This window comes from Panthera tigris, chromosome B1 (assembly GCF_018350195.1).
Source record: "Panthera tigris isolate Pti1 chromosome B1, P.tigris_Pti1_mat1.1, whole genome shotgun sequence".
Lineage (NCBI taxonomy): Eukaryota > Metazoa > Chordata > Mammalia > Carnivora > Felidae > Panthera > Panthera tigris.
The window spans coordinates 126,185,990-126,203,363 of NC_056663.1; the positions used below are offsets into that span (position 1 = coordinate 126,185,990).

General features: G+C 35.4%; 1 protein-coding gene across 5 annotated transcripts in view; it reads right to left on the minus strand.

Annotated features, from left to right (window-relative positions):
- The window catches only part of SMARCAD1 (SWI/SNF-related, matrix-associated actin-dependent regulator of chromatin, subfamily a, containing DEAD/H box 1), a 78,104-nt gene that overhangs the window by 41,555 nt on the left and 19,175 nt on the right, over nt 1–17,374 (minus strand). For 4 of the 5 annotated variants that reach the window (XM_007074675.3, XM_042984175.1, XM_042984174.1 and 1 more), the window contains exons 4-6: nt 12,610–12,781; nt 9,698–9,764; nt 4,546–4,649 (exon numbers count right to left, since the gene is read on the minus strand). In XM_007074675.3, coding sequence (XP_007074737.1) covers nt 4,546–4,649; nt 9,698–9,764; nt 12,610–12,781 — 343 coding nt within the window. The remainder of the gene's footprint in view (nt 1–4,545; nt 4,650–9,697; nt 9,765–12,609; nt 12,782–17,374) is intronic. The other variant, XM_042984177.1, reaches the window with a different exon arrangement.

A 17,374-nucleotide genomic window follows, 5' to 3' on the forward strand; every position in this document is an offset into this window, starting at 1 on the left:
GTTTTTCAGATTTGGGATCTGTGAGGCATGCATTCATAACAAATATCTGTTTCATGAAATTTGAGTTTAATTCAATGTATAGTTGCTTTCTTCGGTTTACTTCTGTATCACAGCTCAAAAATTCTTTTGCAGCTTTCCCATCTGCACTCATGGCTTTGTGTGACACCCGATGGCTTAGGAATTTGTAGCACTATTTGCAGCTACTAAAGCAACCACTACGGGCACCAAAAGAAGCTACTTCCACAGTACACACTTATTTTCTTAAAAAAAAGATCTATACGGAAAAGGTTGTTCCTGACTTTTTTCACTTTTGTCTTTAATTCAGATGCTCAACAATCTTTCCTTTTCTTCTATTTCTTTACGCCTTTCTTTATGACTTCCCAATATATGATGACAGTCCAGCCATATTACTTTGGGGCACTGTCTCTGATGCTCCACAATGTGCATTCCTTTATGCCTGTGGCTCAGGATATAGCACATGTTCTCATTCCTTCCCAAACATTTATTTCAAGCTTTTCCTCAATACTTAAACCTTCTTATATGTACTACCTGATATTTTTTAATGAAATTGCTTAATATGTTTGGGATGTTGAATGGGTGTTTTTCCAATAGAAAAGTTCACCAATGTGAAAGAATAGCAAAACACAGCCTTGTGGGAAAATAAGCATGGTGAAATGAGGCAGCCAGTACATGTCTGGGGTGTGTGCATTTTATGTAATCTATGTGGCTCAGTGCAGCTGGGTGCAGTGTTCTGTGTTCACCTAGTACTTCTCACGAACAACACTGCACATAAATAACATAAAATTTAGGTTATACTAAAATTGCTGTTTAACGTATTTACTGCACTGGAACAAATTCACATTTTAAAAGCAGAAGGGACTTGGGGCACGTGGGTGTCTCAGTTAAGCGTCCGACTTCAGCTCAGGTCATGATGTCATGGTTTGTGAGTTCAAGCCCTGTGTCTGGCTCTGTGCTGACACCTCAGAGCCTGAAGCTTGTTTTGGATTCTGTGTCTCCCTTTGTCTCTGTCCCTCCCCTGCTCATGCTGTCTGTCTGCCTGTCTCTCTCTCAAATAAATAAATAAATATTAAAAAAAAAAAAAAAAAAGATTTAATAAAAGCAGAAGGGACTGATGTCTTTTTGTGAAAAAACCGTTGGCTTGAAAGGGAGTCCTGATAGGAACAGAATGGTTGATCATGGCACATCAAGTGACCATGAGACTTGAGTTGTTATGTGATCTGGTTATCTCACCCACCAACCTTAAAACTGAGTATGAAGAGCAGCAACCCATCATTAAGTGAAAATGGGAGATTTGAAACTGAACTTGAGCAGGCTCAGGAGGAACAAATAAGCTGCCTCTGCAGCTGTCCCAGGCTCCCACTGTACCTACTTCTGCTTTACTCTGCCCCTCCTTCAAACAGGATTTATGGCATTTGGGGAATTCTTTACAATCAGATAAAGTGAGGGGAAAATCTTGAACTTGGTTTTCAAAGAGTTCACATACTATTAGAAGAAGCCCAAAGTGAAGTAAACAAACAAATGAGGTTAAATGATTTAGCCTCATTTAAGAAAGGTTTGGGCAGTACATCTTACCATCCACTTTGTATAAAAAGAGATGGCCAGGGGTAGAGAGCTATGATATATGATGGACAGGAGCTAAGGAAGAGAATAAGAATAGAAGACTGGTGGGGCGCCTGGGTGGCTCAGTCGGTTAAGCGTCCGACTTCGGCTCAGGTCATGATCTCACGGTCCGTGGGTTCGAGCCCCGCGTCGGGCTCTGTGCTGACAGCTCAGAGCCTGGAGCCTGTTTCAGATTCTGTGTCTCCTTCTCTCTGTGACCCTCCCCCGTTCATGCTCTGTCTCTCTCTGTCTCAAAAATAAATAAACGTTAAAAAAAAAATTTTTAAAAAAAAGAATAGAAGACTGGTGACCAGAAGTCTGGGAAAGAGGTGCACCGTTGAACTTCTCAGGAGTTTTTCTGAGAACAGAATGCAAGAGCAACAGTTTTCCTTGGGAATGTTCATCAAAGTGCATCTACTATAGAGGAAATTTTGAGTAATGAGGAAGACAAGATGATCTATTTTGTGAACACCAATAACAACACAGCCACTTGAATGCTTGATCACTCGGTCTATAAACAAATGGCCATGGAAACAGGAATAGAGGCTGTGTATACAGATCAACAAGATGGTCCCACACCAAGATTTATCTGATTACTGTTACCAACAAATATTTAACCTGCCAAGAGCACAGGCCAACAAAGAGTTCTGACAATAGCACTATTCTTTGGGAGAGTCAGTCAATTGTCTGGAGGCAAGTTGATTACACTGGACCCTTTCATCATGGAAAGGACAGTAACAGAAATCTACTCTAAGATGCCTTTCCTATCTATCTGCTTCTGGCAATACCAGTTGTGGGTTGAACTGTGTCCCTCCAAAATTCATGTGATAAATAACACCCTAGCACCTCAGAATGTGTTTATTTGGAGATAGGGTCTTTACTGACATAATGAAGTTAAAATTAGGGTGAACCCTAACCTACCCACTGGTATCCTTACAAAAAAGGGGAAATTTACAGATAGACATGTCAACAAAGAACATGCAATGTGACAATGAAGGCAAGGATCTACAAGCCAAGGAATGCCAAAGTTCCAGCGTACCATCAGGAACAAAAAGAAATGGAAAGCCTTCAGAAGAAAATCAACCCTTCTGACACACTAGCTTCCAGAACTGTGAGACAATACATTTCAGTTGGTTAAGCCACCCAGTTTGTGCTGCTGTGTTATGGAACCCATAAGCAACTAACATATCATACATAGATATATCGAAAACCTAACTGAAGGGCGCCTGGGTAGCTCAGCTGGTTAAGTGTCTGACTTTGGCTCAGGTCATGATCTCGCAGTTCAAGAGTTCAAGCTCTAAGTTAGGCTCTATGCTGACAGCTCGGAGCCTGGAGCTCACTTCGGATTCTGTGTCTCCCTCTCTCTCTGTTCCTCCCCCGCTCATGCTCTCTCTCTTTCTTTCAAAAATAAACATTAAAAAAAAAATTGTTTTTTTTTAAATAAAAAAAAAAAAAAATAAACCTAATTCACACAGTACACTAATGATACCACAGTGTTCCTGACCAGGTCACTAAGAAAAGTGCATCAATGAATTTGTCTAGTGATTTCACCACATGCCTCCAAACCTACCACAGAACAGTGGTATCGCTTACAGAGAGTGAACTTATAGAGAATGCCTAAGACCGACGTGTTGTTCAACAGGATGTACAAGCAAAGTAAATGCTCTGAATAACCAATCAATTTGATGCTGTTTCCCCCATAACTGTTATATATAGATTTGTAAACTAAAATGTAGGCCTAGTCTCTTATACTATAGCTACTCCCCATACCTAAAACCCAATCACAGAATTTTTAACTTCCCATCAGTATTAGTTCACAAGAAAAGAATGCTTCCATGGAGGGACATAACAAGTATCCCATTAAATTAGGGTAGAGATTGCTACTTTGCTACTTTGGGCTTCTTATACCATTAAGTCACAGGTAAAAAGATAAAATAAAACAAGTTACTATACTGGTTGGGGGTGACGGATTTTGATTACCAAAAAGAAACTGTGTTGTCTTGAATGCAGACAGGGAGGACTATGTCTGGTTTCACTGGGAGGCCTCAGTAGTTCTATTCTTAAAGCAAAAGTTAATGGAAAAATATAGAGTAACCCAATAAAAGCATAACCATAATTATTTTTAGATAAGCAGTTTTAAGTTATCAAAGAGGTCACCTGGAAGAATTATAATTAGTTGTCACACTGGGGAGGAGGAAATGGTGCTGGTTCAACCATATATTAAAAGTCTATTTTCAGAGTGCCTGGGTGGCTCAGTTGGTTAAGAGTCCAACTCTTGGTTTTGGCTCAGGTCATGATCACAGGGCTTGTGAGTTCAAGCACCATGTCAGGCTCTGCACTAACAGCAAAGCCTGCTTGGGATTCTCTCCCCCTCCCCCACCCCTGCCCCCACCCCTCCCCTGCTCACACTCTCTTTCTCTCACAAAATAAATATTTGAAAAAAAAACACAACAGTATATTTCTCCCAAAAGTTACTTTATCATGCCACTAGAATATGAAAAAAAAATTTTTTTAACATTTATTCATTTTCAAGAGACAGAACATGAGTGGGGGAGGGGCAGAGAGGGAGGGAGACACAGAATCTGAAACAGGCTCCAGGCTCCGAGCTGTTAGCACCGAGCCCAACGCGGGGCTTGAACTCACAGATTGCGAGATCATGACCCAAGCTGAAGTTGGACCCAGTGAGCCATCCAGGCACCCCTAGAATATTTTTAATAATTAATTTTATAACTCAGAGATAAGCAATTAATACTGGATAAATTAAAAAGAAAGCAAAACAGTCCTAAATGAAATGCAAACCCAGTTTGATTTGGTTGTGAGAGAGAAGTCTAATTCATTTAGATGCATTTAGATCTGATATCCACAGATTCAACACATTCTGGGTCTAACAGCTGATTTTGATATTTCAATTCAAAGGTAACTTACGTGATCCAGTCTTTTCTTTTTTATAGACTGATCATCATTAAACTCATCTTCCTCATATGGCTCTGAAGAAGAAGATAATTTTCTTTTCCTGGGTCCACCACCTTCTAAAACGGAGATGAACGATCAAAGTTTGTACAAGTATTGTAAGAATCATTAATGTAAAACAAAGGTAAAAAAGTTATTATAATGAACACGTGCAGATCGTTCTCTTGACATCAGGCCCAATGTTATTTCTTCTACATTTCATGTATACTCAATAAATGTCAACTGAATTAAAGGAAAAGTAAACAGAGACTCTTATCATGTTATTTGTAAACCATCACATTATTTAGTAACAACAAACATCGCTAAACTGAATGGTCATTCTACAGAGCAATACTGAAAGGAAAGGGTTCTCCTCAGTGACTCCGTGTTTAGCAGTGAAAAAAAGTTGAGCCCTATCTGTCTAGCTTATTGAATAGCATCACTGATACCAATAATAGTTTACTATGTACCAGGCTTTGCAAAGGGCTTTTATAAACTGTTGTTTCATTTATTTTCCACAATAAACTTACAAAGTAGGTAATAGTCTCATTTAATAAATGAGGAGGAAGTGAAACATGGATAGCTCAAGCGATTAATGCTCTTAACCTAGAAACGAAGAGTGTAACATAGAGACTATAACAGTGATAGAAAATTTACATATTCTGTCATAAGTGAAAGAAAAACTCAAACTACATGATCTTAAAGAAGCTATATTACAGGGGTGCCTGGCTGGCTCAGTTGGTAGAACATGTAACTCTTGATCTCGGGGTTGTGAGTTCAAGCTCCACGTTGGGTGTAGAGATTACTTAAAAATAAAATCTTAAAAAAAAAAAAAAAGGAAGCTATATTACATATTTGTAGTTTGAAGACATTTATCTATTTCTTATATACTTTTACTTTCAGAGAGCCAATTCCTTAGACATACTGCTAACATGAAGGCATCTGTTACAGTTTACAAAAGTGCAGTATTAATTACACCAGTATCCTAATTATGCTGTCAGAAACAAAACTTGTAGAAGCACAATATTCAAACTAAATACAAACACGACAGCTTTTAAGTTGTAAGTCTGAAAATTTTATAATATGGTTATAACAAAAGAAGTAAATGTTACCAACATTTTAAAGTATAATTTCCATGTAAGTGGGAATGCTTAAATTTTTGTCTTCTAATTATATTTCATAGAGTAAATGTGCAGTCTGCAAAAACCAAGTAATTCCCAGCATCCACTTTGAAAAGGGATCATCACAATTATATTTGTTGGGGTAGGGTAGGGTAAGCACTGTTAGTCATATTCTAAGTCTGAAAAAAAGCTTCAATGAAACCAGATGATTTACGCCAGGTCACCTAGATATATTTCTTTCCTGAAAGAGTTAAGAGCTTTGTTTTGTCAATAAAGGATCCTTCAACCTTAAATATCTGCTTATACAGCTTTACTTTTTGTTAGTAGTATTATGACACCAAATATTTTCATATAGTTAAAAAGGCTACAGGCAAAAAATTTGCAAATAAATGTGGGAGAAAATGCAAATATAAAATTTGAGTACAAAAATGTTACATAACAGTACACAACACTGTTATCTACATCTTCTCTGTAATTAAACACTTTATGTTTATCTATATGTTATGCTATGCTCACCCCAAGTGCAGCTACCATCTGTCACCATACAACACTATTATTGACTATATTCCCTGCGCTGTGACATGTACTCGCTTGTGGTGAGTATAGAATATAGTTGTCGAATCACTTTGTTGTACACCTGAAACTAATGTAACACTGTGTGTTAACTATACTTCAATAAAAAAAGTTTTTGCATATATCTAAATAAAATAAGTTAATATTCTATACTAAATATCACTTCCAAATTGTGTTTCATAAGGTCTCATCTTTTATTGGGAGCACTCACCATCAATTTCAGAAAAAACAAAACAAAACAAAAAAAAAACAGTTAAAATTATTCCTTATACCCCACATGAAAATAAATTTCATCTAAATTCAGTATTTAACAATAAAAAATAAAACATGAAATCATAAAAAAAGAACACATATTGGCAGTTTAACAGAAAAAAATGAAAAGATGTTCAATTTTATTAATAATTAAAAACAAGTATAATTTTAAAATACCATTATTTTGTATCTGTTAATAAACAGTAAATAGACCCTAGCAGTCCATGGGCAAAAAGGCACTTTTAAACATTATGCATTGTTCTAGCCTTTCCAATCTAAGTAACACACTTCAGAATTCTAGATATGCGTATCTTTTAGTCCAACAATTCCTTCTCTAGGAATTTACTCCACAAACTGATGGAAATGTGTGCTCAAGTATACACACAAGAATTTTCCCAAACTGTCTAAATGCCCAAGATATTAAACAAATTAGAATATACCCATAAATGCCACTGTTATAGATTAGGTAGACTTTTTAAAAATAAACATGGAAAGATGTCTCTAATTAATGAAAAGCTTACAAAGCAACAAATATAATAGGATCACAATCACATTAAGAATGTTTTGCTTATTTTTATATAAACACAGAGAAGAAGAAACAGGTAGATATATTCTGGACAACATCAATAAATTCACATTTTTACTTTTTAAAATAGGATAAAAACTTTTGTAACCCAGTGTTCATAAACGAAAACTTTCAGAAAGCAATGCATAAAAGGTACCCTTACTGTTTAATATGGGAGTTATTACCTATAAGATTATAATTTGTGCTAAAACCAACATCCTTTATCATGAGGCACAGAACTGTCCAAAATCTCTCACATGTGTTTAAAACGGCCTTTTTTGGGGGAAATTGTCCTAATATAGCCAAAACAGTTTCCTGTTGATACCGTAAATTGAAGGGCTATCTTCTGTTGGTGAGGCAAAGCTGCCATTCTATACACCTCAGAGGCGTAATGGACTAAAGATGAAGATGGCCGATACGACCGTCCGTTCCATTCTAAGATGAAGCATGGAAGTTTACTTCAAAACCAAGAAGGCCCTGATTTATTCTTTCCTTATAACTTTCCTCTTGAAAATATTTTTTAAGAAAGAAAATATCAATGTATAGTGCAAGAATGAGAAGAAAAAAAACTCAAAGGAAGTTCACGTTTAATGAGGATTATACTCCATAAAGGCAGAGATTTTGTCCATTTTGTTTCCATACGTATCCTCAATGCCTAACACAGCATCTGGCATCTAGCAGTAGGTGTGCAACAAATATCTGTTAAATTAATAAATAAGTTGAATGATAAAAATTGCTCAAGAGAAAAAAAGATTAGATGCTATTATGGAATAAAATGTTTCTACAAATTTGGAAAGATTACGGACTACTGAGGTATTATAAGAACAAGAAAGAATATGTAAAATTTTCCAAACATTTTGCAACTCAAGAAATGTTCATTGAGTCTACCATTTTTCAGGAATTTTTCCAGTAAGTGCTAGGGCTATGGTAACGAGGGAGATATCAACCTTCTCCTGTATGTACCATTTTCTATCAGATGGCCCCTGGGAACAAATCACTGCTAACACTTACTATGTACTTATGTGCCCCACACTATAGTAAGAAATTGACATTATCATTTCTTCACAACAACCTATGACACCGGTACTATTATTACACTATTTTGCTCATAAGGAAACAGAGACACAGAAGAGTTAGGCAACACCGCCCAAGGTCACACAGCTAGTAAGTGGAAGAAAAGGAAGAATCTTAACATTCTGCACAGGTAGCACCCACATAACACAATACTATTTATTCCCTTACTCACATTGAAGAAAATGAAAGAATTAAAATATTTCATATGGATGAAACAACTATCATCTTTGGAATGCACTCCAACAAAATCTACTTGCTGAAGAGGGATGACAGCCCCGTGGGAACACACTATGCCATCTTCTATTTTTGCATATATATGTTAAAGTTTCACAAATATTAAAAAGCCAAAAAGATCCACTTAGGGGAATGGGCACTTATTCACACAATGTTAATGAAAAAATAAATTAGCACAACCTTCAAGAAAGTAACATGGAAGTACATATTAAACTTTTAAATGTGTATATTCTTTGATTCAGCATCCCAGTTTGAAATTTAGCCTATAGAAATAATAACATAAATATTTCCTTATAAGACTGTTTACTTTAGCACTATAATAAAATAATAAAAATATAAATAAATGCTAATTAACAGAGAAATAATTAATAAACCAATCATACAGGCAGTTACAGAAGAATGTTATGGGCCATATTTAAAAGATGGATAAATCTGATTGTTCTGACGAGTTATCCATGAAAAATTATCAAATGATTTTTTTAAAATGCAAACCGATACTATTATTACATTTCCTAGTTTAACGGACACACCCACGTGTGTGTGTGTGTGTGTGTGTGTGTGTGTGTGTGTGTGTGTGTGGTACAGTGGTGGGTACAAACAGGAAAAGCTGAAAATGATACAAAGCAAATTCAAGGGTGGTCAATGGGAGTGTGGGTTTGCCTTCATTACTTAAATGCTTTTTTGGTATTGGGATTATAGGTTATTTTTACTTGTTTGGTATATATAAGTTAGGGGGAAAAAATACAGTATTTGCCAAAAGAATATTGGAGGTGCTTTTATATTGCAAGCTCCTTGAAATGCATTTATTTTTGTATCCCAAGCCTGGAACATAGCATAAATATTTACTAAATGAAGGAATGCTGATTACCAGCTAGGACTTTCCACAAGACATTATGTTCCTACTGACTCAGATTTGTAGACCTGTAAATAAAACCACAATGCAATTAGAAAGGACACTTAAGAAATAAAGAAAATATACCTTCCAAAACTTCACTGTTACGAGATTTGATCTGTAGAAAACAAGCAAAATTACCAATGAAAACCTGCCCCCTCCCTAGGGGAAAAAAAAAAAAAAAATCAACCTAGAAAATGTGGTTCCCAAATAGCTGTATGACCTCAGGTAAGTCACTTAACCTTCTTAAGCTTCAGTTTCTTTATTTAAAAAAACTGAAGCTATTAGTAACTCGTAAGGATCCTGTAAGAATTCATGAATGTGCCTGGTAAACTGTAGAGCAGTATTAAAAATGTGAAGATATTTATTACTATAAAGCTAATAAATACACATGGGTGGAAACTAAGCCAGGCATACCTGCATCACCAAACATCAGCAAGGCAGCAGCAATTGCTCCATCCATAGTGCTTGTTGATTCAATCAACTGACAGAACGAGAAAACATTGTTTGAAAAAGAACAGTTTAAGAAGTCTTTCACAAAAGTCTGTACAATGTAAGCATTTCTTAAAACGTTGTTGGATGTATTATCACTGTTGGTGAAATACATACAGTATATTCAAGCTTTCGTTATTCTTGTGTTTTAATTGCAAGGTTCTACGTTGAAGCCTTAAAAACTCCCTACTTATATGTCCAGGCAAAGAATGAGGGAGAGAAGAGGTAGTGAGGAAGAGGGACACTTGTAGACATCTGTTATTATTCCTTTTTTGTTTATGAAAAAATAACCCACAATTCTGTAGTCACTTTTTAAAACATCTAATACTTCTTAAGATGAGTGGGATGAAGCGTTCTTTTTGATTTTTTCCTCTATTTCTGAATCACCTGAATTTATTAAAGAACATAGTCCTATACTATTTATATAATTAATATCCTCAATATATAATTTTTATACTTTTCTATAACACTTTGTATTTCATAAGGAATTAAACATCCTACTTTTTCCTTTTGCTATAGTTTCCCTAATTTCCAATGAGTTACTTGTTTTAAAAAAATCTTACATTTTGGTGTGGTAATTCAGATCTTTCTTACTTGTTTTATAATTATTGAATAAATGCTTTTATTTAAAAACTGGAAAAGATAAAGTAAAACAAATGAAAAATCTTACATCTTTTAATAAGCTATTTTTATATTAAATTACATAGTCTAAAATCAATTAAAAGCACTCTCTTCTACTGGTTTTCTTAATCTTGAATCCTTAAATATCCTATAAGCGCGACCCCCCCAATTATCAAAATAACCAAAGCACATGCATATCAAGTTTAGGATTAAATTTATATTTTACAACTTCTTGAATTCCCTTACATGGGTGTAAAAGCCTCTGCAAAGCACTTTATAAATGTTATGTTAAATCTCTTGAAATGATGGGGATCAGCTGAAACAGAGTACTTCAAGAGTGCTCTGCTTTGGAGTAATATGCTAAACTCCCTAAATTTCAAATATTCATGCAATGAAACATGAATACAATTCTGTGTATCAATCCTATTCTCCCTCTGTAATTATAAAATTAGAGATAAATATTCTTACAGAAGAAAAATACCCTTAAACTACATGAACAATTAGCAATCAGGCTAAGAAATATTTTTAAATTGAGATTTGTTCCTTTGAATATTTAATACTCCATCACGTATATTCTGTTAGAAGCTCTTTCCAACATTGTAAGTAGCCTCTGTAGCCACTACTCATTACATGCATTGTCTTCTTATTCCAAAAAAAAAAAAAAAAAAAAAAAAAAAAAAAAAAAAAAAAAAAAAATCACATCAGGAGGAAAATAACACCCCAAGGTGCAAACTCAAGATACCACTAAAGTTTCATTTATCTAACAGTAAGAGGGTATCAAAATGACTTAGGGAAAAAAAGATTCATGTTAAAATTAACAGAGAACGGTAATAATTTATTTTATAGTTTAAAGTAGGAGGCTCAGGACCACGTTCAGTTCAGACACATTGTTTGGCCTGAACAGTATTTTTATGTTTTTATTTGTTACCATAAAAAGTTAAATTTACTGATAGAACATGGATGAATCCCAAACCCTTATGCTAAATAAAAGATGCCAGTGGCAAAAGATCACATGTTATATAATCCCATTTATATAAGATGTGAAGAATATGCAAACCTAAAGACAGAGATTAGTGGTTGCCTAGAGCTGGAGGAGGAAAGTGGGGAGTGATTGTTAAGGACTACAGAGTTTCTTTTTAGAAATATAAATGTTCTAAAATTAGATTACAGTGACAATTCCACAACTTTGCAGGTACACTAAAAACCACTAAATGACACACTTTAAATAGGTGATCTTTATGACACTTAAACTATATCCCAAGAATGCTATTAAACGGATCAACAATAAAAAAAAAATCCAGCATTTTGACTTTATTTGGAAAATCTGAATACCTGATAAAAAATGGGCTATCACTGATATCACACAGCCATATCACGGTGGTGCTAGAGAGTACCTACCCGTTTGAGAAAGAGCATATACTCTATAATATGCTGGTGTCTATCACCTCAAAGTTACCTGCCTACCCCATACAGATATGGAAACTCCTGAGGTTCAGACTGGAGACAGTGGTGATGACAGATAAAAAGGTGAAAAACATATAAACTTGCAATTAAATGATCCCCTTACGGTCATTTAACTAATAAGTGACAGAGCTAGGAATAAACGATTTACTAGTAATCTTCCGAGATTTATTCTCTACCTGAAATTTAATTGATGATCAATTTTTATGTGCCCTTGTAACGAGCTGCCTATTATAATCCAAATATAGCCACGTATTTTGTTTCTACATGGGTCAATGTTTCCCAGCAAGGGTGCTATTGGTGAGATAATTCTTTTGTTATGTAGGATCATCCTGCATACAGAGGGTGTTTAGTGTTCCTGGCCCCATGGCACTAAATGTCAATAGCCAACCCTTTGTCATTATGATGACAAAAAAAAAAAAGCCTGCTGTCATTTCTGATAGTTTCTAGTGGGAGATGGGGGAAGTCTCTACTTTAGAACCATTTAAACTCAAAACAAAATTTCACAAGCTATGTTAGCTATTAAGGGAAACACAACTTATTATATCATTTATAGGCGAATAACCTTACCTATTTAAAAAGTTAAGACTCCCTACAAGAAAATCTCTGGCATTTTACTTCCATTATTACATAAAATAAAAATTATCTCAAACATATCTTAAAAAAAGACTATCCTCTAAATACAGTACTAGATACAAGGGAAATACAACATTATTATAGCTATAATAACAAATTACTATAAAAGGGTATATAACCTTAAGTAAGTCACTGTCACTTCTTTGTGGGAAAAGTTCCTTCAAGGTCTGAAGTTTAGCATCTTTAAGGTCTTCCAATTCCGAAAAGTCTTCCATTTCTGAAATATCATCATTATGTCTACCTGCCATGGTAGGAAGGCCCTGGGACTCTTCATCTTCAGATGGCTCAGAACTAAAAATATTTTCAGAGGAAAAAAACAATATTTTAATGGATTATTGTTATTTTATTACAATCATATACATATATATATATAATACAGTTCTTTTCAATCAGAATGCAATCTATCCCTGTCAAAGATTAAAAGAAATTTTTCCATTTCAGTATGGTTATACCGTATATATAAACCTACATTCCCAGAGTCAGCATACTTCCTAAAGATCTTCATATTATCTGGGCTGGAATGGAAAAGAACAATAAGATACCTGGTATTTATTTTAAGATACACAAACATGTATTTCATGTCCACTTTCTCTTTCCTATTCTTTTTTCACCTATACTCTATTATCAGACCAGCATTGTCAAGTTGTTCTTGAGAAATTATAAAGCCTACACTAACACAAAGATAAAAGAACTTTCATGGCCTACCTAGGTGATCAGAATCTAAGTATTAAAATCATAATGGTCCCATTCAGTACCAGAATCTCTGCCAAGAACAAAACATGTCTTCAGACAAGGAGCATTTATTCCATGTGAGGTTTTATTTTATAACAACTAACTTTAATCTCATTCCATCTTAATTTATATGTTTACCCTATACAAAAGACATTTGGGGCCAAATTTTACTCATCCATCTCCCAAACTAACAAAAATCTCATTTTGAAATGCTGGTTTTCTACCATGATGGCCATTCTGGAGATCTGAAGGTAGAAGTATATCAAGTGGATAAAGGTTATAAAGATCAGAGAAAGGAAGGTGGGAATTTAGTTAAGAACATTCCTAGTGTCAGAGAATACATGACTTTGCTATGCAGCTAATTCTGTACTTGGAAACATATCCAGAATCTGTGTTTTAGTAACTTCACTGTTACCTACTCCTATTAGTTCAGTTGTCCTGGTCAGGACACTAGTTTTGCCTGAGAGTCCCCCAAAACATTTAAAGGCAGATCCCCAAGGACCAGGAATATATACTTTAACAAGCTTCTAGGCTGACATCTTGATCCTGCTCTGAGAAAATGCTCTGAGAAAAGTAACTAGGTAAAATAAATCACTTCCTTTGTAACTAATGCCTGTCCTTCAATATTTGAAGGTGATTACATGGCTCTCCCTTTCCATGACACCCACACCCCTCATTCTGAATGTACTAAACTTTGAATTCTCATTCTGCCTTACTACAGTCACATTTCCTGATTCTGCCACCTAGTTCAGTGAGAAAATTCAGGTTGTAATCTTCTCACAATTTCTGCCCTGGATAACCACTTTCAAAGGTTCTTATTCTGCCAGCCATTACCTTCACCTAATGATTGGATTCACCACTATTTGGTGAGACAAACTCACGTGCCTTTTGAAGTAGTATTTATGTTGCCTACGAATCTTAACATGCCTTGGATTTAACATCCAGTTCATAGGAAATAAAAGCAAGAGAGGAATAAATTCAATACCATCATGAGGAAACAATCAGAAAAATCTGTTTTCTCTAAGAAAAGCCTCTTCTTCACTAAGTTAAAATCATTTAAAAAGAGGGAAGAGGACTGTTCAAGATCAAAAGAAAAGTCAGGAGTTTTAACATTCGAATGCAGTGGATTCTCCTTGTTTGGATCCTGGTTTGAAAAAGCAGCTATAAAATACATGAATATAAACTGGGAATTAGAAGATACTGGAGAATTTTTCATTGATAGCAGTACTGGATTTTCAGGAGGAGGAAGATGTATCACCAAGTATTAGTAAGGGTAGAAATGTTGGGATGTCCATAATTTAAAAAAACTCTAGGTCAGTAATAATAGATGAAACAATGAAACAAACAAGGAAAAATGTTAACAAATGCTAAGTCTAGGTGGTAAGTATATGGGTGTTCACTGTCCATTATTTTATTTTCTCATATGCCTAAAAGATTTAAAACTAAAGGAAAAAAATCTACAAAAACAAGAGTTTGTGTCCTTTTATCTGGTCTCAGATCAACTTCTTCCCTTCTGCTGAAGATAAAGTCCCCTCTCAGTGCTAAGGGATTCTAGCCCTTTCTACTTCCTACAGTACCTTGTTTCAACTATCTACTGTCTTCTTTCCTCAATCTCTTCTCTCTCCCTAAGCTCTTCCTCCCAAGCCTACAATGGGCTCAAGACTGAATTAATTAATTCAATGTACCAAGAGTTCTAGAACTGTGGACACAGCACTGAAATAAGCAAATTCTCAGGGTGCCCGGATGGCTATCAGTTAAGCATCCGACTTCGGCTCAGGTCATGATCTCACGGTTTGTGGGATCGAGCCCTGCATCGGGCTCTGTGCTGACAGCCCAGAGCCTGGAGCTTGCTTCCAATTCTGTGTCTCTTTCTCTTTCTCTCTGTGCTCCTCCCCGACTCGTATGTGTGCACACTCTCGCTCTCTCTCAAAAATAAATTAAAAAAAAAAAAACGTAAGAAATAAGCAAATTCTCCTTTCCTCCACAAATTTTATAAAACTGATTTTCTACTTGCTCATTTCCTATATAGTTCTCATCTCAATGTTTTACTACCTTCTGCCCCACCATTTCTTTTTTTATTTAAAAAAAAATTTTTTTTAGGCTTTATTTATTTTTGAGAGTGACAGTGAGAGAGCGAGAGAGCAAGCAAGCATGAGTGGGGGAGGAGCAGAGAGAGAGGGAGACACGGAATCCGAAGCAGGCTCCGGGCTCTGAGCTGTCAGCACAGAGCCCAACGCAGGGCTTGAACCCACAAACTGTGAGATCATGACCTGAGCTGAAGTCGGACGCCTAACAGACTGAGCCACCCAGATGCACCTGCCCCATCATTTCAATGAAATTGTTCTTATGAGGGCAATAATATCCTCTAAAATGTCAAATGTAATAAAAATCTTTCATTGGTTATCTATTCCTCTGTAGTCTCATCCACTGTTGACACATCTCTGAAAATCTAGCCCCATACCCATGGGTTCTGGAACATTAGTACTTGTGATTTTCCTTTACCTCTCCACTTATCCTTAATTTCTAAAGAAGGCTTTTCTTTAGCCTTGACACACAGAAAACATTAAATAAGTCATCCAAGTACTCTGATCATATGCCTTCAATCTAAAGACAAAATAAAACTTGTAAACAAATTCTGAACTCTACTTAATAGGCTTATAATGGTCAAGTGGTAGGATTACAGCAATTCTGAAACTATCTTATGTATACTGGATAATTGAACCAATTAAGAAATAAACTGCTATTGTAAGAAGGCAGAGTTCTCATACTCAAAAAGGAAATATAGAAGGAGGCAAGGAAGAGGCTTATAATGGTAGAGTAGAATTAAAGGTATCATTAAGGGGAGCCTAGGTGGCTCAGTCGGTTAAACATCCAACTCTTGATTTCGGCTCAGGTCATGACCTCATGGTTCATGACTTCAAGCCCCACATCAGGCTCTGCACTGTTTGGGATTCTCTCCCTCTCTCTCCTCTCAAAATAAATAAATAAACTTAAAAAAAAAGTCTGATTAAAAACCTGATTGAAAAACACACATTCTATTAGAATACCAAATAATGAAAGTAAAAAATCTGAAATGCTAGTTAAAATAACCAGCAATCTGCAACCATCAGTATAATAACTGATTCAGGTTAGAATCATCAATAAATACTGTAACTACTGAGTGAAGGTCTGCTAAGGAATAAGATCGTTAGCTAGTCTCAAAGGATCTGCCCATAGATTAATCACTGTAAAGGGGAAAATGGTAACTATAGAGGTGAAACCTGGCAGGGTTCTGAGTGATCCAAGTATACTTCCCCAATAAAGAGACAAATCACTATCACTGTGCCTTGAAACATGACACACTGAGGCCACAAAATCATTTATGTAGCGTTCCTGCCACTTAACCTAAATTTAATCATGAAGAAAATCAGGTTAAGTAGAAATTGAGAAACATCCTTAAAAAAAATGGCCTCTTACTTTCAAAGGCCAGTAACATGAGAAACAAACAAACAAAAAGGCTGAGAAACTGTTTCAGATTCAATGAGACTAAAGAGGTATGATACTAGGTAAAAAAATTCAACATGACACTGAGGGAAAATTACTATAAAGTACTATTTAAAATATGGTCCAAGGATTGACCGCTAGTTCTTAAACTCACACTTTGTTATCCATCAATGACAGGATAAGGAATTTATATAAGAAGGTAAAACAAATAACATTACTAAGCATATTGCTTAATCCAGCTGATTTTTCCTTATACAACCTCCTGGCAAAGGAACTGTACAGTGATTTACATTCTAGGGCACATTCTTTATTTACAAACCAGGACTTTGTAATACCGCTACTATAAAGGACATTTACCTGGGATTAACAGGTAAAATTTAAATATGCACTGTACATTAGATAACTATACTGTGCCAATGTTAACTGGTATTTCTGCATTTGAAATTCTACTTTTGTAATTTAAGAGAATAACCTTGTTCTTAGCAGGTACATGTGAATCTAATATATTTAACCACGCAAGATCTTCACTATTTATCTTCACTATTTTTTATTTCAGAGTGAATTTCAGGAGAAAGGCATACTCATCATAGCTTACAATAAATTCATTTTAAGAGGAAATTCTCATCTTCTCATCAGCCATAGGCAGTCCCGATCTCTTGCTCCTTGCAA